A 24,598-nucleotide genomic window follows, 5' to 3' on the forward strand; every position below is an offset into this window, starting at 1 on the left:
ACAATGGGAAGCCATTGAAAGTTTTAAAGAGTATTTTCGGAAGATTAATTTGGCTGTTTTTCAAAAAGAGAATTGGTAGATACTGGACCTATGAGGACCAAATGAAGGAAAAGGAACAAACTTCTTTTAAAATATTATTTCATTTGGGCATATGCAAGAGATGTCCACAAGGTAAAATCAATAGGTCTTGGCAACAAATTGGATATGGGGCATGAGAGAGAATGAGGAGTGGAGGATAAACACCTAGGTTTTGAGCCTGGGTGACTGGGAGGATGGTGGCATCCTCAACAATAATTGGGAAATTACTAAAAGGGGAGTTCAATTATGGTCATGTTGAGTTTAAACTGTATGCAAGACATCCAATTCAAGATGTCTAATAGGCAGTTGTAGATATAAGTCTGGTGGTTAGCAGAAAGGTTAAGGCTGAATATGTAGATCTGAGAATCCTCACCAAAAAGATGATAATTGAATCCATGAAAGCTGATGAGTTAATCAAGTGAAATAATATAAAGGTAGAACAGAAGAGGAACCAGTCCAGAGCCCTGTGGGACAACCATGCTTAGCAGGTGTGACCTAGGTGAAGATCCACCAAGGAGACTGAGAAGGAGTGGTCAGGTAGGTAGGAGGAGAGCCAGGAGAGAATAGTATCCTGAAAATCTAGAGAAGAGAGGATTAAGGAGAAAAGGAGATTGGCAGTGATAAAGACTGCAGAGAGGCCAAGGGAAGTATTAGGATTGAGAAAAGGCAATTAGTTAGTAGGAAATAAGTGGGCTTTTGCTAACAATGTTTAATAATAGATCAAATTTTTACCATTTCACAACTGATTAAAAGGTGCAGAGAATGTAAGATGAATGAATACATAAATAATGAAAAAGCCTTTATTAAATACTTATGTGTAAAACTGTGCTAATCTTTAGGGATACAAATAATAAATAGTAAGACAGTCTTTGTTCTTAAGGAGCTTACATTCTAATTGGGGAGATAATATACATAGACTATTTTAACTGAAAATTGGATGGAAAGGTCCCATGGTTCTTAGGGCACAGCAGTAAAGCTGATAATAATGTATCTTCTTTAATGTCAATATATCCTCGTGCTTATTGCTTATTAAGAAAAAGTATTTAGGGGCAGCTAGATGGCACAGTGGTAAGAGCACTGGCCCTGAAGTCAGGAGGACCTGAGTTCAAATCCGGCCTCAGACCAAACACTTGACACTTACTAGCTGTGTGACCCTGGGCAAGTCACTTAATCCCAATTGCCTAAAAAAAAAAAAGTATTTAACTTGGTAGAATAAAACAGATTTATAGGCTCTTTTACAAAAAGGAACCTGCCATCCCTATTTCAATTATTCAAGATTTCTTGGATGATATAACAGGAATAACCCTGTTGAATGATCCTTGGATAATAAACATTAGGTGAGGGATAAAATAGGGGTTATGTATGCTTACCAAAAGTATTTGCTATTGGAGTGGAGGAAATTCAGGTTGAGAAGGGATTCTCTCATGGAGAAGTCCCTTACATGCTCCTATTTGTGGATGTCATTGTTACATCAAACAAGTCGTTGAAGAGACTCCTGAAAGAGATCCGCAAATCGCTCAAAGAGGTTTGGCCTGTCTATTTACACAGGAAAGACCGAATACATGAAGAATTTCTATTACCCAGATTTCAACATACATCTGAATGGACATCTTTTAGAGCTTGTCCAACCATATCTTGGAAAAACTATAGAGATAGACAATGAATTGGAACCTGAGTTGAAAAGGAGGAGGAGGAGAGTGACTTCCTACTGAGAAATTATAAAGTATTTTTAGTAACTCAAGCTTTCCATAACAGAAAACACCCAAATTTTTGATTTGAACATCTTACCAGTATTGATATATAGCAGTGAGACCTGGAACATCATGACTTCTGAAGAACCAAAGATCAATATTGGACAGAGGAAAATGGAAAGGCACATAGTGGCTATAAGAATAGGAGTAAAGGATGTCACCAAACAATTGCATGGCAGAAAAGATAGTTTGGTTATGTGTCAAGAGCAAGTGATGACAGGTGGATGACACCCTAAAGATATCTCAAGATATTGAAGAAGGCCTCCAGTATTTTGGGTAGACCTCATACGGTGAACTTTTGGGAGGAAATGATGAGAGTCCTGTGGGATGGACAGGCATGGATGGTCTGGATTTGCACCATTGAAAGGAATTCTTAAATTAATGAGATTACAGATCCATTTAAATACATGAGTATTGAGTAATCTGATTTACACACAGGAAAGGGGAGAGGATGGAACCAGAGAGACTAGGGAGACTAGGGAAGAAAAAGAGAAAGCATTAGATCATTAGACCAGGAAACCTGGACTCTGCTCCCGATTCCGACACTAACTAGGTGTATGGCTTTGAGCAAGTCACTTGATCTCTCTGTGCCTCAGTTTGAATACTTGTAAAGTGATGGAGCTTAACTAGATGATTTCCATGGTCTCTTCAAACTCAAATTCTATGAAATTTTATGAAGCTAGTAAGGCTGTTGTGGTGTAGCTTCAGTGGGAGTAGATAGTCCTAGGTTCTTCTTGGAAGTCTTAGTGCCATGAGCAGCGACACTTCCTCATTGAACAGATTGTTTTAGGATAAATCCTGCAGATAATCAATCCCAGGAATTCTTCTCCCTTGACCACTTCCTCCCTTGACCTACTTCCTTCTGCATCCTGGCTAAGCAAAGAATGGGCCATGAGAACCCAGAGAGTAGCTAAGTAATAAAAGTAAATGCTTTTTCACCCAGACAGGGTGGAAGCAAAGGCTACAGACCCAGAAGAGATGGAAGCCTCAGTAAATTCAAGAATCATCAGTATTAAGAACCCTGGCCCCTACCCTGAGAAGCCTTAAAAGCATGGACTCCCTGCCCTACCCCCCTTCACCAAATCGTTATTTCTAACAAGCCTAACAACCCCCCCATACCCCCTCTCCCAGCTCAGGGCTGCTGGGCCCATCCCCCTTCCTGGGGCAGTCAGAGTATCTAGAAGGCAGAACCCCTAGAAAGGATTTGTCTAGGGGTCAAGGCTGGGGCTTCAAAAGAACAAGCTGCCATGCCTTTTACCACTCCAATCTCAAAGATTCTCCTGGCAAATTTGGCTTCTCATCCAGCAGGAAGAACCAGGAGAGTGGGAGGCAGGAATCCCAAGGGAGTAGTCTCCCAGGATAGTAGGTACTCACTTGGTCTCAAGGCCTGAGTTTTTTGTTTTTTTTTAGGCAATTGGGGTTAAGTGACTTGCTCAGGGTCACACAGCTAGTAAGTGTCAAGTGTTTGGTCTGAGGCTGGATTTGAACTCAGGTCCTCCTGACTTTAGGGCTGGTGCTCTATCCACTGGGCCACCTAGCTGCCCCCAAAGCCTGAGTTTTTAAATCAATTTTGGGAACAAAAGTGAGGTGAATAAAAGGGAAAGAAGCCATTAATAACTGTGCCTGGAAGGAGAGTGGGAGGTGGGGCAGTTAAAGAGTCTGGGAATTGATGAAAGGAGTGCTATACCTTGAGATCAATATCATCTTGGAATGCTTTATTTCAGAGCAAGGAGGAGCCTCATGGCCCTCATTCTCTGGCGTATTGGGAGATCATGCCATCGTATTCTTCGTACAAGATGCTGCTATGGACCTCTATCAGTAGGACACTAAAGGGCACTAATGAACACTTGTAAGGAACACAAGAGGGTTGGGGGATGCTCTGGTCCACCAGCTTATTGAGTTTATGGATGATAGCATCAGCCGGCAAATGGAGGCCACAGCACAACACCCTTGGACTGGTTCCCTTGCTTGCTTGGGGTTACACAGGTGGGGGACCAATTCATCTGGTTGAAACTAACCTGGAAAGGTGGAGAGAACATTGGGTCCACTCCAGCTTGAAATACTCCAGCAAATGACTGTGAGCCTCAGATTTGATGGAGGTAGGGTTAGGGCAAGGACCCCACTACATCAGGAAAAAAGGCAATCGAATTAAATAAATTCAAACTAAGTTTATGGATGACTGATAGCACCCATATTATCCCCTTGGACTACCATTCCCATAAGTTCCTATAGCTATGCATTGAAGTCTGGGGTTTAGAATTTTGTAGTGCCTTTCAAAATCAAATTTCGTCCACTTGATATCTGGAATTATATATCACAACATCAAAATAAACATCAGTTCACTATGAGTGATCTGTTTCTGGGACCTGTTCCACTGAAAACCAGTGGCCATACTTTTAACTAGAAGTATGACTAGTTCCTTTACCTACAACACACCCCATACCATATGAAACTTCTTGTCTCAGGCTTTCGGCTAAGTGTCTCTACACAGAGATCATGTGGTATAGCAGAAAGAATACTGTATTTGGGCTTGAATTGCCTCCACCTAGGGAAAATTTATGCATCATACTCTTTATGCATGGTGTACCCACCCCAGTTCCCTCCACCTCCAATCCCAAACAATGAAAATGGCTCCCTACTTGCAAAGCATGTAGTCCAATATTATAGAATAGTATTTTAAAAGAAAACAAAATTGACATGCATATTTCAATAAGTATTGGTTCTAAGAATCTGTGTAATCATACAAAATCACTAAATAAGAATGAATACAAAAGTTTCTCTCCTGATACAATCTCCAGATGGTGGTTTTGGATGTTGTTCTCAGTGACTTTCTGGTGTCATAATGCTTTTTTTCTGATGGCTCTACTGCAGGGATTTTTAACCTGGTCCATGGACCATCCCAAAGAGTCTATAGATAGATTTCAGGAGGTTCATGAACTTGGATGTGAAATAATGTTAATTTTAATATAATTTGTTTCCTTTGTAATCCTATATATTTATTGTACTTATTTAAAAACATTCTTCTAAGAAGGCTCTATAGATTCCGCAGGTTTCTCCAGGCTGCCATTGGGGTCTAGGACATGGAAAAGTTTAAGGAAGAACCACTTATCTAGTGGTATGGCTCCTTCTGTCATCCCTGTTCCAATGGTGAACCAAAGATGTGGCTCTCTCGTTCTCATAATTATTTTTTGGCCAAAAACTGTCTCTGTCAAGGTAAAAAAAAATTTTCTGTTATTGGCTCAACCTTTATTATGAAGAGGATGCCAGGAGACACAATTCTCTTTGTAACAGTATATTGGGTACCTCTTGGATGATTTAATAATGCTTATTAGTGCTTAATAATGTTTATTGACTGACTGACAGCTAACAAATGTCAGAGATAGGATTTGAATGCAGAATTTCCAGAATCCAAGTGCAGCAACCCATTGAATATACCACATGAGGATAGGAAGGTGTGCATATTTTGAATTCCAAACAACTGGGCCATTTTGTTGCAACCACAGGTCCATTAAAAATACTACTGTATTGAAACATAGTTATATACCCTCCTCAACTTAGGGGAAGAAACCAGAGTCAAGACATGAAGAGCTTAGAAAAATGGAGTGGATGGAAGGAGTAATATTCATTCAGTTTGATGGAGACAATTTTTTTTTTTAAGGCAATTGGGGTTAAGTGACTTGCCCAGCGTCGCACAGCTAGCAAGTGTCAAGTGTTTGGTCTGAGGGCAGACTTGAACTCAGGTCCTCCTGACTTCAGGGCTAGTGCTCTATCCACTGTGCCACCTAGCTGCCCCTGATGGAGAAAATTTTGAAGTACAAACTTGGGTGCTTAATAACTACTTCTTGATTGATAATAGAAACACTCAGTGTTTAGAATTCACACAAAAGAGGGAATGTTACAAATCATCATCATAGTGAGACAAATTGTGAGGCTAACAGGTTCCTTGAGGGTGAAAAGAAAGAGCAGCTTGTATTCTTTTCTTGCTGGGAGAAATTGATATATGATCCTAGACATTGGTAATGACCAGTGTATAATTACCAGGTAGATATGCTTCTGCCACAGTTCTGTCCAGGTGGAATGATTCATAGAATGATGATGCATAGTCAGGATTATTTATTGAGTGCCAACAATAAGCAAAGCTCTAGGAAAGATATGGAAGATACAAGAGAAATGGAAATTGTGGTCCTTTCTCTCGAGGAGCTTAAAGTACATTGAGGGATAAAGGATACATATGTATGAAAAAGAAGAACCCATGGGAACTTATTCAAGGAAATTGTAAATTAATCCATTCCTGAGGACCTGAAACACTTTAGCATTTAGGAGGAATTGTACTGAAGAAGAAGATATATATTGTCTGAGAGAGAAATAAAATAAGGGGTCAAATTATTTAGGGAAATAGAGAAAGGATGAAGATGATTTGAGGGAACAGATGGGAACAGGGAATAGGTTAAAAAATCCCTGAAGATTTGTATATGTGGAGAGGGATCAGACGTAATTGGGTTGAGGTAAAAATCGTGTCAGTGTAAAACAGAGCAAAGATTCAATGATCCTTACTGGAACTGCAGGTGAAACAGGATTGATGGAGCAGAGTTTGTAGGACAGGAATGAAATAAGGTTAGATTAAACTACGTAACAAGAAGAAAATATTAAGGAGAGGCAAGGGTTTGGGTCTGGGATTGAAGTCAACTTGTAGGGACTATTTCAGATGAACTAATTAGTTCTCTCTCTCTTTTTCTTTCTCTCCTTCCTGTCTTGTCTTCCTTCCTTCCTTCTCATGTTTTCTTTTCTTTCCTCCCTTCTCTCCCTGGAGTTCCAGAGGTAGGTGCTATTAAGATAGTAGTATGGTACAACCAGTCCTGGTGGGGAGAGATTGGGGGAATAGGAAATCTCAAAGGAAGGAAATTACTGATGGTGTTGCCACTGAGGGTGCCTATTTTTCCCCGTTACAGCTTTCACTGTGTATTTCTTTCTTCATCTACCTTTATGTCCTTTTCAGTTTTCTTACTCTTGCTCCAAGCATCTCTCTCTGAACTCAACTTGTTAATTTGTGACCTTTCTTTTTCTAGCACTCCCTAAGTAGCATTTGGTCTCTTTGCTCTTTTAAGTCCTGGTCCTTCACAGCTCCCCTATTCACATCACTAAGAATGCTCTGCTTTATCTCTCTTACATAATCTTACCTGACCCATTCCCTCGACTCTCCTTTATCAATACCCAGCTGATACAGCAGCAATAGGTTAGAAAGATCCTCACCCTAGCTACTACTACAAAAACAATTCTAAGTTTTGCCTCCTTTAAGTTCCTCTCCCTATCTAGGTAACCCTTTGTGGAATAAGCAATATAGTTTCCCCACATCTCTTCACTGCCCATGGATAGCAACAGATAAGCCAGATAATGTAGGCAGCTATAGACCTAAGAGAGGAAGAGTGAAAATGGAAGGGAAGACAGAAGGATTCCTAATGATCCAGGGCCCCATTATTGGGTTGGATTGGGAACAATTTAGAATTAGACCTTTGGAGAATATCTGCATCCCCAGGAGTGGATCTTTCACTTGTGGGGGCCACTAGGTTCTCCTTAGAAGGGACAGGGGCATTAGCAATGACAGTGACTTCATCAGGCCCATTAAATATTGGACAGATTGTAAGGGGCTTTTTACCACAAGACCAAAGGCAGAAGAAAGGCCGGAGAGTCCCAGAAAAGGAAGCTTGGGGGAAAGTGTAGATGTGTGATCCATTAGTTATGTCATAGAAGGAGATGTGTCCAGATTCATAATCCAAAAACACCCCTATACAACGAGGAGGCCCTGTTAGAGGAAGGGGGGTCCGGAGTGGAGTAAGAGCCCAATATCCATTTCCATACAACTCTACAGCCCAAAACCCATTCTCTGGGTTCATGGGATCAAATCCTTTCTTTGTCACATTTTCCTTACAAACTCCTATAGCCCAATCAGTTCTATCTCCTACTTCTACTTCCCAGTAGTGTTTCCCTGAGGTGAAGCCTTCTCGGCCTAGTACACAAGGCCAAGAATCAAATCTCTCTGGTTTGTCAGGCAGCTTCTGTCGTGTGTCTTCCAACCTGATGGATTTCAAACCCTCATACAGGAAAAGATGGGGATGAGCTGTGTCTGGATCCAGAGTTACATCAACTGCAGAGAAAGTCAGAGGTCAGTGAATGTAGGCACTAGAGAGTTCATTTCTCTGTACTCAGAGAAGGAGAATAAGAAGTTCATAAGACTCCCCAGGAAGAAGAAATTCCATTCTATCTGTCCCCAAAAGTTTCCCTTAGGCTTGACTCTTCAAAGCTCATCTGGAGGGGAGGAGTACAAAGCACCCCAAAAAATGTTGGTTTTAATGAGGACTATTTAGGCTAAGTGAAGGTATCTGGTAAATTTATTGTTTTGGGGAAGTTTTAAAGGTCTTGCATCACATCTTTGTCTTAGAAATAACTAAACCTAGCCATATTTCTTAATCTGACTGGAATCTACCTCCTCAGTTCCATGGGAAGTGGAAATACAAGAAGAGAAAGTGTCCCTGATCTTATGATTCCTTTTGTGGAGAGGTTGCTTTCTACAACTTCACTCCATTTCTTCCTGAATTTCTGCCTGACCAATTCTTTCTTTTTCATCAAAAAGTACATAGAAATCATTCACAACATCCTAAATTATAGAATCACAGATGTAGAGCCAGGAATGGTAAATCCCCTCATCTTATAGCTAAAGAAATTGAGAAAGAGGTTAAATGACTTGTCCAGGGCCATATGGTGGGTAAGTATCTGAGGCAGGATTCAAACCAAGGTTTTCCTGACTGTATTTATTACCTCTATTAGCTACAGAAATCTTAGGGCTCTAGAATATTGGGGATAAGTTGCATTCCAGAGTCAGAAATGAGATCAGGACCACTTACCTGCATGTAACTGAGCCTTTTTCCATTCTGTAATGAAATAGAAAGATGTCATTTCCATGGTATAGAAGAAATGAACACAATTGTAAATAGAACAGTGAGAAAAAAAGACTTACTTAGTTCTTCCTGGAGTTTCTCTGAAAAAAGAACAAAAATAAATGATTAACTATAGTCAAATATACAATGGAAGATTGTCTTTTTTCTGTGGATACCTATTATTGAAGAATGATTAACAAATCAAGAATGAGGAACATTTTTATTTTCTTTGTAATATTCAGGAAGTTCCTGTTGGTTCATGGCCAAACATTCAGAGCTGCAATGGACCTTGGGCTTCATCTAGTCTAATTCCTTTTTGGGCCTACTATTTATCTGTAGAATTTTACAGATAAATAGTAGGCCCAAAAAGATTAAGTGAATTCCCAAGGTCACACAGGTAAGAAGTAGAAGAGCTAAGATTAAAACCCACATTTTTTGGTTCTAAACCCACTGATCTTTCCATTACAAAAAAGACTGATGATTTAGGTAATTGAGGGAAATGTTTTAGGGTGGGAGGAGGAAAGATAGATACATTGGGTTTTATGTATTTAATTATTAAACCCCCAACCATATATCTACTTTTGAAAAAACTCACATATTGAGCCCAAGGTAAGCTTATTAAGGTTATTATAAGGTAAGCTTAATAAGGGTGAAAGTGTCTTGGTTTTATAACTCCTTTCCTAGGGCCTTAGAAACTACTTGGTATATCTGATTAAGTGAATTGAGGTTACTTCTTCTAACTTCTCTCTTTTTCTAATCTTTGTATACTCTATTTATGATTTCTCTACCTTTGTTGAAGGATTTATTATCTTTTTCTCTGTTTTTGTTTCTATGTAGTTTCCAGATGAAAAATATAGCCCCAATAGTAAGAAGTCCAAGAGCAGTAAGAATCACAGCCATAGACATCATCCAAGGAGATAACTTTGAGAAGAAGGGACCTGAAACAAGATTCCAGAGAGTTATATAAGTAACATAAAGAACACCAGGAAAATTCAACTTCCTTGAGGCAAACGGGTTGGTCAAAATAATGGTAGCGGTGGTGGGCAAATAGCAGAGGATTGATCTCAGAGGTATCTGTTGTATTGTTCTTTTCTCTTCAAGGCTCCTACTTGTGTCTCATTACAATTCTCTGGTCCATTGATGGCAACAATCATTATTACCCTGTCTTTATCTATCCAGAGACAACCATACCTCTCTCCCCTTGTCTTGTGAACTTCTTACCTTGTCTTATCCATTTGTCTACTTACTTTCTCTTATTAACTTCCTTTTCCTTCTGCTTGAGTCCTCTTCATCTTCCCTCAACTTCTCAAGTCCTCTCAAAGGAGAGGTCAATCTACTTCTGACTTCAGTGGGAAAAGGCCCCAAAGAAGGGTATGAGATGGTTGTCAGGTGGGGGCTACAATGGGGAGGGTGACAACTCATAAGGATGAAAACCCTCAGAAGCAGTTCACAATACTAGGTCTCAAGAGGAAGCTACTATCAAGTCCATAAAATAAACTGAGAAATTTACTTCTAGCAAATATAGAGTATAGGAAGAATTTGCAGAGACCTGGATAGATAATGTGATGCTTATATTTCTTCCACTGCCAAGTAACTTTTATTTATAGTCTAATGGGAGCTGGTCTCCCTCATAAAAGAGAAGATAAAAGGACATGAACAATGATACTTCACTTTCCAATTTATCAGAAAGAATGAAATTTTCCTTTAAAATGGAAGATCTGTAACATGAAAATGAAAGAAGGAAAAAGGCAAGGAGAAATTCTGACTCTCATAATGTTGGAGAGTGGAAAAATGTGATACTGAGTAGACTGAGAAACAATATCAATCACTTGAGGCTAAATAATAGATTTGAAGCTTTTTCTGAGGAAGCAGCAACTTGCTTTCCAAGAAATGATAATGTGATTTCACAGGTGCTGTTACAGCATTTTCATTAAGAAAAGGTCAAGAGTAAGAGGATGAGTAGTGACGGTTGATATTTTTTGACCCGACTTGTTTCCTGTCTTTCCAGGACATGTGTGTAGTAAGTGACATAGAACCTCTGAAGAACTGTAAAACTGGGTCTCTACCTGTTTTTGGAAAACTCATGATAGTGCCAGATGGTAGTAACTGACCTTATTTTGAAAAAGTTCTTTTGGTTTTAGAAACCATATGTACTGAGTTTTACATGCACATTTTTTCTGCATTCATTTTCATATTAACGTTCGTACTCAAATTCACCAGACATAGAAGGCAGGGCAATAAAGTGCCCTGCCCCAAAGCGAAACAATTAGTCTATTGAAGTTTTCTCTGTCTGAGAAAAAAAAAGAAACAGCCAACAAAACTAAAACAAAACTCCAGATAGGCAGTCACACAGGGGTCAATACCTTCATTTTCCTAAAGTCTCCTTTGGTGCCAAAGGGAGCCTGTCTGAAGTGGGGATGAAGGACCAAAGGAACAATATTTTTTCAAGCTAATTTTGTCTTACAATAAAAGGCCTAGTGACAAAGAATAAGGAGATGATAATGACTCATTTCTCTATCCCAATCATATCACATCTCAAGTATTGTGTTTATTTTGGGGTGCCACATTTCAGGAAGGGTATTGATAAGCTGGAGAATTTTCAGAGGAGGGTAATAAAGATAATCTTGATGGCCTTGACATCACGTCATATTAAGATTGAGTCGAAGAACTTAGAATGCTCATTTTCTACAGAAGAGAAAGTTTTGGGGGAAATAGTAGTTGTCTTCAAATATTTTAAGTGATATTAAGTAGAAAGAGAATTGAATTGGTTCTGCTGGTCACCAGAGGGAAGAACTAGAATCAAAGTGTAGTAGTTACAAAATGGCAAATTAAAACTTAAGACATTTCCTAGTAATTATAGCTATTCAAAAGTGGAATAGATTTCCTTGAGAAGTAGCAGGTTCTTCCTTATTAGAAGTCTCCAAGCAAAAACCATTTATGGGATATGTTGTAGAGAGTTTCTATCTTCAGGTATAGGTTACATTAGATGGCCTCTGAAGTCCCTTCTAGCTCTAAGATTCTTTAATTTTATGAAATTAAGGCATAGAAGTCACAGGAGTTAGAAAGCAAAAGGAACAGAAGTATAGGAGACATTTTATGGAAGTTGGCTGGCCAGAAGAGCTGTACAATTCAAAGACAGTGGTGAATGAGGCCTGGAATTCTCTTTTGCATGAACCACAGACAGGCTGCATAGAAGTAGTAAGAATATCTTCCCTTGGTGGTCAAACAAGCGTAGGGATGCATTTAGCTTGAACCAAACGCGAGAGCAAAGTAACAACGAACATCTTAGGTGGCCGAGGTGAAGGATACCTATGTGAAGAAGAGTGTCACTAGAAAGGGGTTTGTCTTTGGAAAGAGGTATTGTCTGCAATACTAGAAGATCTCTATTTTGTAATGATTTCTTAATCTGAACATAATTGGATTATCTACTTTATGAATAATTTTGTGTGCTAAGAAATCTTCACAGTTGTGATACTCAAGATGCTAACTCTGCAGTGGAGTAAAGGGAAGGCTAAGTTTCCATTTCTTTAGTCAGGAATGCCTCACAAGCGGTGGTTTCCAGTTAAAGAATTTTGTTTTAGCAACTCAGCATAAATGGAGCTTAGGGAAGGACTAACCTGGAATGGAAATCCTTACCACCTTCTCCAGATTGAGGAGAGGGTTTTGAATGGAACAGGATGCACTCCCCACAGAATGGTCTCTGACAACCGCAGAGGCTTCTACTGTAATCAGGCCATCTCCATTAAGCGTCTGGGACACTGACAAAAGTGGTAATATCTCTCCCCTTAGATCTTTCCATAGCACCTGGGGCACTGGGTACCATCCGACTGATGTGCATTCTAGGAGGATGCCTTCATCTCCATAAGCTTCCATATGAATGTGAGGATCAGAGCCTAGACCTGGAGAGAGAAAAATCCTTCTGAATCCTTTAGTAGATCCATTGGGGGTGAGGGGCGGAAGAGAGGAAGGGAGGAAGGGAACCCTTAGAATGGCAAGTCTAGTGACATATGCTAGCCATAAATACACATATGTATAAATACATAGGTATGTGTATACATATGCACCCACATATATAGTATACCCACAAATATACACACATGTACACATTCATATACATATACATATATATACATGATACTGCTCTAGGGAATTGAGTAGACTTCCTTTTCTCAGGAGATTTTTGTTCTAGTATACCCATTGCTATGGGTCTTTGGCCAGCTCCTAATATTCTAACCCATTCATTACTCCTACCCCTTATCACTGTCGTCTACCTTAGGCTGTTAGTACCTCAAGGGATGGAAAGTGCTCCCTCTTTTATTTATTATTCTCTCCTCATTTCTACTGGTCTAGTACTGGGGTTACAGTGGAGAATCAATCAAACTGCTATTAAATACCTGCTAGTCCAGTGCTATGTAAGGCATAAGAAACATTTAAGGCAAAGTCTCTGGCCTTAGGTAACTTAGAGATGAATTGGGGGAAAAAGTATAATACGCATGAAACAACTAGAGAATAACTAAATGCTAAACTGAGTTGATGCTGACTATAAATGCATTTGAGGTCAGAGATAGAAAGAAATTAATGTGGGTGGGAACAGCCAGGTAACACTTCAAGGCAGCAACAGGATTTGATCTGGTCCTTGAGGAATGGATAGGGTTTTTAGAAAAGAATATTATTTCTTTCTCCTTTTAGTTTTGATCATACAGGTGAGAAATCATCAAGTCATGATAGCATATTTCAGTGGTAGAATTACATTTTAAATGAGTAAACCTCTCAAACATTGAATCTGCAAACCTAAAATCATAATGTCACAGAGGTTCTTTCTCTTTTTCTCCATAGAGCAGAACTGAAATAGAACAACCAAGTAGAAGATAAAGGAAGAAATCCTTGAAATAAAATAGGAAGGTAGAAACCCAGGAAGAGACAATCTGAAAATAAAATGTCCACAAGGGTTTGTCCTGGGTCCACTTCTTTCTCTATAGTACTTTACTTGGTGATCTCATTAGCTCCTATGGATTCAATTATTATCTCTATGCTGATAATTTTAAAATCTACATTTTCAGCTCTAATTTCTCTCCTAATCCCCAGACCTAAATCTCCAAATGCCTAATAGACTTCTTAAACTAGATATCCCATAGATATCCTAAACTCAGCATACCAAAAAGTAAACTAATTACATTTATCACCAATCTCTCCTTCTATCTGACTTCCTTATTACTGTCAAGTATACTACCATTATCTGAGGTACCTAGGCTTGAAAGCTAGGTGTCATCTTTGACTGTCTCTCACTGCCCCATATTCAGTCATAATCCAATGCCAAGTTCTGGCAATCTTAACTTTGTAATATCTCTCATATATACTTTCTTCTCTTCTCTGACACTACTACCGCCCTAGTATCACCTGCCAGTCATACCTAGACTGTTGCAATAGGGGGCTGTGTGGTCTACCTGCCACAAGTCTCTTCCAACTCAAATCAGTCCTCTACTCAGCTGTCAAAGTGATTTTCCCAAAGCACGGGTCTGACCATGTAATCACCTCACCCACCTCTTAAGGCAATAAATTCCCATGGCTCCATATCACCTCTAAGTTCAAATATAAAGTCTTTTATTTGGAGTTCAAAGCTCTTCATAACCTGCCCCTCCCCAACCTTTCCAGTCTTTTTACACCTCCTTCCATCTTTCTATTCCTTCAATACTGTGACAATGGCTTCCTTGCTGTTCTTTGAGCAAGACACTTCCCTGATTCTGATCATTTTTATTGGCTGTTCTTTGTGCATGGGATGCTTTCTCTCCTCATCTCTGCCTCTTGATTTCCTTAGCTTCTTCCTTCAAGTCCTAGCTAAAATTGCACCATCTACAGAAAGCCTTTCCTAATCTCTCTTGATTCTAGTATCTTCCTTCAGTTGATTATTTCCAATTTATCCTGTACATAACTTGTTTGTACATAGCTATTTGCATGTTGTCTCCTCTCTTAGATTGTGAGCTCCTCAAGAACAGGGACTGTCTTTTACCTCTCTGTGTATCCCCAGTGCTTCTCACAGTGCCTGGCATAAAGTAGGCGCTTAATAAATACTTATTAACTGACTCACAAGCAAATGGAGCTTGTCATTTGTCCATCATGGGTCTCGTGAAGTGATATCTACTCCCCTCCCAGGGCATCCTCGGAAATAGAAATAATCTTCCTGCACGTAATATCCAGATTCCTTAATAGTCAAATATTCAAATGGATCTATGATTTCATCAATTTGGAGTTCCCTCCAATGATGCAGATCCAGACTGATGCATGTTTGCCAATCCTGTGGGACTCTTGTCCATGTCCATTGCCAGAAGTTCACCATGGGAGATCTACCTAACATAATTGAAATCTTCTTTATTCTCATCTGAGATTTTTGGGGTGCCAGTGGAACCCTCTGGTCATCCACCTGTAATCCCTTGCTCTTGCTCTGTGACCAGTCCATCTTCCCTTTCTGTGATACAATCCTTTGTTGACATTAATTGCTTTTGTTCTTCAGAGTTCTTCATATGTCACAGATTGCTCACACCTACCATGTGCCTTTCCATTTCTCTCTGTGCAATCCTGTTCTTCAAAGGTCTTCCAGGTCTCATTACCATATAGCAACACTGGTGTAATCTCCATTGAAAAGATGTGCCTTTTCTGTTATGGGAAGCTTGGGACTGGTAAAAGTGCTTTACAATTTTCCAGAAACAATCCAGGTCCTCTCTCTTTTTAACTCTGGGCCTAACTCATTGTCCATCTCTGCTGTTTGTCCCAGATACCAGTAGATGTTCATTCAGATGTATTTTGAAATCTGGGTGCTAGAAATTCATCATGTATTTGGTTTTTCCTGTGTGAATAGATTGTCCAACCTCCTTTGGACATTACAGATCTCTTCCAGGAGGCTCTGCAGTGTCCTGGAGGTTTATGCAATCAATACAATGTCCCCCACAAACTGGAGCATGTGGAGTACCTTTCCATCCATAGGGACTCCTTCCTCAACCTAGATTCTATTCTGGATCTCCTCTATTCAAGTGATGAATACTTTTGGTGAGCAAAAATTTCCCTGTTTTATTCCTCAACTTATGTTTATTGTATGACAGTAGTTGAACGAGGTTATCTGTTGTTCCAAGAAATATTGAATGGTCTTGATATATGGATGGAATATCCCTTGTTGTAAAAGAACCTATAAAGGGAGTATACTTTTCCTACTAAGTTGAAGGCTTTTTTTGCAGTCAATATATAATAAGCACAATGGGATCTTATATTTTATGCATCTTTTAATCAATTTTAGATGGTAAAGATGTGGTCCATTGCTGAATATCATTTGCAAATCCTGATTGTTCTGTCCTCATTGAATTTATGTATAGATGACCCTCATAAAGATTTTGTTTAGCTGGGAGAGTAAGCATGTAAGTTGGTAGTTGATGTTTTCTCAAATAAATAAATATATCTCTATATGTATCACATTCTAAGATTGTTTTTCATACTTTAAGTATCTTTTCCTCCTTTGAAAAAGTCCCCCTCTACCTACAAAATTGTATTGCTTTTGATAGAGATACCCTCTCTATGTACTTAATCCAAACTGGGTGCTGTTCTCATCTTTGTTCTCTTTAATGTTATTTCTATTTCTTCTGTAAACCCCTCAGGGACTAGGATGTTAGGATACCAGTATGGTGGTCCTGCTACCCTTGATGGAGAAGACAGTTTGTCTTCCTTTCTAGGTTTTCATCCTTGAATGTGCTTGGATTGACTTTGATTGGTTGGATATCTTGCTAACTTTCTTTAAATTGGGTTTGCCTCCCTCCCACCCCTAGCCTCCACTGCTTCTCTCAATTTTTTTGAGACGATACTGCTCATAAATCATCCATTAGTCTTCTTTGTGAGATTTAATAGACAAATGTATATTCTAATCTGGTGTTGCCTTTGTCAAATGTCTCTCTATTCGGCAAACAGGTAAAATATTTCCCAACTAAGGGGCTTTCTGTCCTCTTTTGGTCTTCTTGTTGCAGCAATTAATTTTGGTTGGTAACTTTAGAATAAAATTATTATAGTTGGTATTGGTATAAATTTTGTTTTCCATTTCTCATTTTTTATTTTCTATAGATTGTTTAAATAATTTAAGGCTAAACATTATTAATTTTTTACTATTTCTTTTTCTCATTACTTTTCTTGCTTCTTGTTTATTGTAAATTCTGATTTGTTTGATAACTGAAAGGTTGATGGACTGTGCATGAACAGTGATTATTCCCATGTCCATAATAAATCTTTTCCTGTCTATTAAATTACAGTTAGTTTCATTCCTTGTGATATTGTTTGATGTTCACCATACCCAACAATTACTACTTCTTTTTTTTGAAGACAGTGTACATGATAAAGAGGCATGAGGCCTTGTATAATATACAAGTTTTTATCCTATAATTTCTTTCTCTTGAACTGTAAATTTCCATATATATTTCTCCCTGTCCTCATTTGTTCCCACTTTTTCTTTGCATATATCTGATATATATTGATTTAACTTAGAAGGTATTATTAAATTTCTCTTTTCCCCCATTTAACACTGTTTACTTAAAAAATTATGTAATACATGCTAGACATTGTTTTCAAAGTTACACTGCTTTTTTGTGCTTCCTTCTAAGTTTTCTTTTCTTTGCTGTGGGCTTTTTTTTTTTTTTTTTGATGAGGCAATTGGGGTTAAGTGACTTCCCCAGAGTCTGGACTTTTTTTCTTCCTCCCTCCCCATCCCACTCTGGAGAAGACTACCATTAGACATTAATATATATATAAATAAACATGTGTATATATATATATATATATATATATATATACATACACACACACAAATATGTATGTATATATGTAAAATCATACTATACATACTTCTATTTATCAGTTCTTCCTCAGCATGTAGATAGCATCTTTCTTCACAGGTCTTTGTAGTTGATCTGAGAATTTATAATACTCAAAATGACTTAGTTGTTTAAAGTTGTTCTTAGAACAATAATGCTGTTACTGTGTACAATGTTCTCTTTGTTCTGCTCATTTCACTTTTCAGTATTTCATGCAAGTCTTTCCATGTTTCTTTTTCTAAAATCAACCTGCTCATCATTTTTTATAGCGCAATAGTGTTTCATCACAGTCATATGTCACAATTTGTTTAACCATTCCTTAATTGATAGGCATCCCTACAATTTCTAGTTCTTCACCACCACAAATAGAGTTGCCATAAATATTTTAGAACATATAGGTTCTTTTCCTTTATCCCTAATCCCTTTGGGAAACAGACCTAATAGTGGGATTGCTGGGTCAAAAAGTATACACAGTTTTATATTTCTTTGGGTATAATTCCATATTATTCTCCAAATTGATTGGATCAGTTCACAGTTCCACCAACAGTGAATTAGTGTCCCAATTTTTCCATATCCCCTCCAACATTTGTCACTTTCCCCTTCTATCATTTTAGCAAATCTAATAGGTGTAAGATGGTATCTTAAAGTTGTTTTAATTTGCATTTCTCTAATTGACAGTGATTTAGAGCATTTTTATATAGTTTTTTTATAGTTTTATTTTCTTCATCAAAAATCTGCCTGTTCGATTCCTTTGGCCATTTATCAATTGGGGAATGACTCATATTCTTATAAATTTGACAAAGTGCTTTATATATTTGAGATATGAAACCTTTATCTGAGAAGCTATAAAAATTTTCTCCCAGGTCTTATTAAATTTCACGTAGAATTTAGCTACCATTTTGTCCAACTGATGTTGGTGTATAAGCTGCAAAATGCCCCATGAAATAATATTTCTTGTAGCTTTAGGATGATAAAACTCCCTCTGTCAATACCTTTCTTTAACTTCCCCAGGAGTACTTGTGAGACATCTTTCCATTTAGTTGCAACTCCCTTCTTTCTTCTGGTTTTGTTTATAGCAAGATTATTGAGATTGTTCTGATTCAGCAACTCTACCACTAACCTACTGGTTGATTTTTAGATAAGAACCTCACATTGAGTACCAATAATCATGTTAAGGTTTGTTTATAATCTAAAAATTGTGATTCTTACAGACAGTCTTGAACAGGTACTCTCTGCCCCCTTTCCCACTTCCTTGCCACTACTTCCTGTAGAAGTAAAGGGAGACATGCAAGACTTAGGGTCATTTTTTATTTTTCCTGTTTCATGGATTGCTGTAGTCAAATTATTTCATTACTATGTGGTCAATCTACTTGTGATGTTAATTAGCTGGGCTGGTATTTGGAAATAGATTTAATCTATTCTCAGAGCTATACTTGAACCCTTTATAAACATGGTAGAACTTGCAAAGCATGCCTTCTAGCAAAGCCTTTAAGAATCCAAAATCAGTTTCCTGCCATGATGAGGTAAGAGAGTAGGCTTTTTATGATGAATTAAATTCATACTCCATTTTAAAGTGGATTTCAAAGCAATTCAAAAAGAAATAATACATAACTTTTCTCACCAGTTTTTTCAATGGCTAGCCTCTATCCACAAAATTCTCTCTTTCCTCATCTCCACCTTCTGGCTTCCTTCAAGTTTCAGCTAAAATTCCATTTTCTGCAAGAAGAAGCCTTTCCCAATTCCCCTTAATGCTAGTGCCATCATCCTGAGATGATCTCGTATTAGATTTCGACATACACGTTGACTCTCCCTTAAACTCCCTTACCATTCATTTCTTCAACCTATTCACTTTCCACTTCAGCCACTCACAAAGATGGTTATACTTTTGATTTTGCCACCATCTACAAACTTACTCCCTCCGTGCTCCCTCCATTTTGTCCAACTGATGTTGGTGTATAAGCTGCAAAATGCCCCATGAAATCCCAAATCCTCTCATCTGACCATAATCTATTGACTTTTCACCTCTCCCTCTGCCTTCCCTTACAAAATGCTACTGTGCATCTGTACTGTGACCTCCAGTTCCTTGACCTCTCATTTCTCCCTCTGGTCATCTGCCTTGCACTAGCTACTCTCTCCTCTTTTCCCCATCTTGACCCGTTGATGAATTAGTTCAACTCTATACTTTTCTCATGTCTTGGATCCTTAGCCCTCTCTCATATTGTTGATTACACTCTGCCAAGTCTCAGCCTCAGATCACTTTTTACCATTTGTCACCTTTGCTCCTACAAACATACTGCTGAACAAAGGTAAAGAAAATCATTCAATCATTCTGACTGGGTCCACTACAAATTTCTGTCATACAACCTCACCTGGGTCCTCATAGCTGCTTGGCAATACTACTGTGGTCATTGTTATTGTTCAATTATTTCATGACCCTGTTTGGGATTTTCTTGGCAAAGATACTGAAGTGGTTTGCCATTTTTTTCTCCAGCTCATTTTACAGATGAGGAAACTGAGGCAAATGGGATTAAGTAAGTTGCCTAGGATCACAGAGCTAGTGTCTGAGACCAGATTTGAACTTGTCTTTCTGACTCAAGGCCCAGCACTCTATCAGTTGTGCCACCTTGTTGCCCAAATATTACAATACCTTCCTTATCAATTCAGTATTGCACTTTTCACAGTGATTCTTCCAAACCTTTTCATTCCTCTTCAAACCTCCCATTACTTGCCATACCCCACATCCTCTCAGCTGAGATCCTTGCCTCATATTTTGCAGAAAAAAATTGAGGTATCACATTGAGTTCTCTCTTTCTCTTCTTCCTAATCACCTAGTACTCAGATGTCTTCTGTTACTATTTCCTCCTTCACCCCTGTCTCAGATGAAGTAGCCTTATTCCTTACCAAGGCTAGTATCTCTACCTATTCAAATGGTCCCATTCCAATCTGTCATCTCCATCAGATTGTTTCCTCTCTCATCCCCACCATATCACTTATTTTAATCTCTTCCTTTTCTACTGGCTCACTCACTACTGCCTACAAATATGTCCATGTTTTCCCCATCCTGAAAAAACCCTCTCTTGATCCTTCCATCTCCACTAATTATTGTCCCATGTAACTAAACTCCTTGACAAGGGCATCTGCAATAGATGTCTCTGCTTTTTCTCCCCTCACTCTTTTCTTAACAGCTCCTGACCTTATCATTCCACTGAAACTGCTCTCTCCAAAGCTACCAGTGATCTCTTAGCAGTCAAATCCAATGGCCATTTAAGAAATCCTCATTTTCCTTGACCTTTCTGCAAACTTTGATCTTGTTGATCACTGTCTCCTCTTTGAAACTCTTTTCTCTAGGTGTTTGGAACACCACTTTCTTCTAGTTCTCCTCCTACCTATCTGACTGCTCTTTCTTAGTCTCCTTTGCTGACTCCTCACCCAGATCATGCCCTTTAACCATAGATATCCCTTAGGGTTCTGCCCTTCTCCCTCTACATTATTTCACTTAATGATATCATCAACTCTAATGAATTTAATTATCATCTCTATGTTTATGAATCTCAAACCTACCTATCTTGAGCCCCAGCCTCTCTGTTTACTTCCAATATTGCATCTCAAATTGCCTTTCAGATATCTTAGACTGGATGTCCAGTAGACATCTTAAACTAAACAGATCCAAAACAGAACTCATTATCTTTTCCCCTAAACCTTCCCTACCTCCTACCTCCCCCCTTACTGTAGAGGGCAACATCATTCTCCCAGTCCCTCAGGCTCACAACCTAGGAGTCATCCTAGATTCTTTACCATCTCTCATCCCATGTCCCCATCCAATCTATTGCCAAGGTCTGTCTACTTCACCTCTGCAACATTTCCCAAATATGCCCCCTTCTCTCCTTTAACACTACCACCACCCTAGTGCAGGTTTTCATTACCTCACAACTGGACTATTTCAATAGCTTGCTGGTGGATCTGCCTGCCTTAAGTCTCTGCTTCCAATCCATCATCCATTCATTCACCAAAGTGATTTTCCTAAAGCACGGGTCTGATCACTTCACTCCCCTACACAAAAACTCCAGCCGTTCCCTATCACCTCCAGGAACAAATGCAAATGGTCTGCCTGGCATTCAAAGTCCTTCAAAACCTAGCCTCCCTCTTACGTTTCCAATCTTTTTGTACCATACTCCCTACCTTATACTCTTCAAACCAGTGACACTGGCCTCCTGGCAGTTTCAAGAATACTCCATCTCTTGGCTGTATGCATTTTCTCTGGCTGTCTCCTATGCCTGGAATGCTCTCCCTCCTCAATTCTGCCTATTGATTTCCCTGGCTTACTTTAGGTCCCAACTAAAATCCCATCTTTTACAGGAAGTCTTTCCCAATGCTTCATAATTCTAGTGCTTGCTCTCTGTTAATTATTATATATTTGTATATATTTGTTCACATATTATCTCCCCTATTAGATTGTAAACTTCTTGAGGGCAGGAACTATCGTGCCTCTTTTGGTATCCTCAGCACTTAGCACAGTGCCTGGCATGTACTAGGGGCTTAATAAATGTTTATTGATTGATTTCCAATTTGCCTTGTACATATCCTGTTTGTATGGAGGTGTTTGCATGTTATCCACCCCCTTAGACTGTGAGCTCCTTGAGAACAGAAATTGTTTTTGCCTTTTTTTTTTTATTCCTAACACTTAGCACAGTGCCTGGCATGTAGTAGGTGCTTAATAAACACAGGGTGATGACTTGTTTCATCACTTCACTCTAAATTTTAGCTTGCAACCAAAAGACACATCTGATGATTTGTCCTCCTTCTCTAGCTCAGCATCAGAAAAATCTTTGGGCTCATTATTTCTTGCAGCCTTGATGGATTAACCAACCTAGTAAACTTCTTTTTCCCCTAAGCCAATCAAGAGGAGACCTTTAATTTGACCTTAAAATACTTCAGATTAGCTAGAAAAGTACAGGCTAGATCCTGGACTTACATATTTTCTCCCATATGGCCCAAGAGGATAAAGAATAAAAAGCCACTTAAAGTATTTTTGTGGTTAAAAAATTAATCCTTTTCTGTGCCCATTGATAAAACAATAATAATTTACTTTACTTTTGAAGATATAAAGGAGAGGGAATAAGGATTTATTAAGGGCTTACTATGTGCCAGGGACTTTTTAAAGTGCTTTATAAACATTATTTCATGTTATTCTTATAATAGCCCTGAGAGGTAAATGCTATTATTATCCTCATCTTACAGTTGAGGAAACTGAGGTAGAAAAGGGAATAAAGAGTAATACAGCTAGTAAATGTCTGAGGCCAGATTTGAACTTAGGTCTTTCTGACTCTAGGTCTGGTGTTCTATCTACCGTATTACCTAGCAATAGATAAGTGATTTTTAAAATTTTATTTTTGTGGCTGTTGCTTTATTTACAACCTGCAAATTTTACAAAAGGGTCCTTACACAGATCACTTTGAAAAAAAAAATAGAAGATAGAGTTTTAAACCGGCTTCATGACACCCTTCCTCCATTCTGAGTTTTGAGTTGTAGTCTGGGGAATGTGTTACTGGTTCCTGCTTTCATTTCTCCCTAATCCTTATCTTCTCTACATTATATTACCATCCCATTACTTCAGTCCTGACATTAGTTGCATCATTTCATGGTTCACTTGCCATGTGCATGTTTCTGGACACAGATTTTGTTGGAGCCAGAAAACACAAACCAATGAAACAAACATTGAGCCTTATTTGAACAATATTTTCAGAGCAATTTTCTCTCACTGAGAAGTAATGGGATGAGATTAAAGACCTTCTAGACCTTCCCATTCCATTGGACTCCCTTCTTCTTGCTCTGCTCTCTTTCCCAGATTTTCTTTGCTCAATATCCAGGTTAACTTTTGAGCAGGAAATATTGTGACATGTCCTGGAACTGAAAGGTAATTCTGGATATAAATCTGAGAATTTACAATCAGATTAAGCCTTGGAAATGAAAAGGACACCCTTTAGGTCCCTCTGGGGAAAGGTCATTGAACAAAATGAAATGACTCACTTGCCACCTTCAGCTCTATGATAGCTTCTTCATATATTTGGTCGTCTTTGAAAAAGCAGCGATATTGTCCATCATCAGAAGCTCTGACATTGTGGATTGTCACAGCCACATTCCCCTCAGTGATATTGTCTCGAACAAATGTCGTTCTCCCTTGATACTCCTTAATTTGCTCTCCTTTTTGATCCTTTTCTTTCTGATACACATACACAGCTGGAGAGATTTTATTTCTATACCACCTCACCTCCATACTCTCAGCACTTATATTAGGTGAGAGGTGACAGGGTAAGTCAACGTCTTCTCCAACCATGACCAGGATGGGTTTAACAGGCCCAATCACATCGAACTGAACTGTTCAACAAAGAGAGATTATAGAACTCAGAATGGAAGTATGAGGGATGAAATACATAATACATCGATATATCACCACATATTATTCCTTGGAAGTCCCTGAGGCGTTTTGGACTCTTTAACTTTTCTCTTTGGAGAGATATACTTAAACTGGAAACCAATGTGGAGTTGTCTCTTTCTTTTGAGAAATCTCCACAGAGCAAGAGGGAAAAGGAAATCTTACCTGAGTCCAACATGGGCAACTGGAGGAAGAAGAAGAAAATCAGATATCTGGGCTGTGAGGAGACTGGGAAAGCCACCATCATTGCTGACAGCAGAGAGGTGCAGGTCAGGCAGGGACTGAAACCTAGAAGATGCATTTAGGAAGATGTCTCCATAGAGAGCCCAGGGCAGGAGAAAGCAAAACATTTAGAGTAAATATTTTTGTGGTTTTGAGGGTGGTTCTCCAAATAGCTCTTTTCTCTCTTCATTTATAATTGCTCCACAATTTATACCTGAAGACTCCAATCCACACACACCCCCTTCCCTGTAATATGCTTTCTTAGTTCACAGCCTCAGCAATGACCTCATTAAGTCAAACATCACACGTGTCAACCCCCCCAAACCCAAACAAAACCCCAGT

The 24,598-nt window shown here is 38.8% G+C and overlaps 1 protein-coding gene across 1 annotated transcript; it reads right to left on the bottom strand.

Annotated features, from left to right (window-relative positions):
• Window positions 1-7,282: 7,282 nt before the first annotated feature.
• Window positions 7,283-24,335, bottom strand: BTN1A1 (butyrophilin subfamily 1 member A1). Its single transcript, XM_027857256.1, has 7 exons — window positions 24,200-24,335; window positions 23,629-23,976; window positions 12,379-12,660; window positions 9,550-9,699; window positions 8,842-8,862; window positions 8,729-8,755; window positions 7,283-7,971 (listed from the first exon to the last, which is right to left on the bottom strand). The coding sequence occupies exons 1-7, from the start codon at window positions 24,333-24,335 to the stop codon at window positions 7,283-7,285; spliced, it is 1,653 nt and encodes a 550-aa protein (XP_027713057.1).
• Between the last annotated feature and the right edge of the window lie 263 nt (window positions 24,336-24,598).

The sequence above is a fragment of the Vombatus ursinus genome, unplaced genomic scaffold (genome assembly GCF_900497805.2).
Source record: "Vombatus ursinus unplaced genomic scaffold, bare-nosed wombat genome assembly UNPS02011916.1, whole genome shotgun sequence".
NCBI lineage: Eukaryota > Metazoa > Chordata > Mammalia > Diprotodontia > Vombatidae > Vombatus > Vombatus ursinus.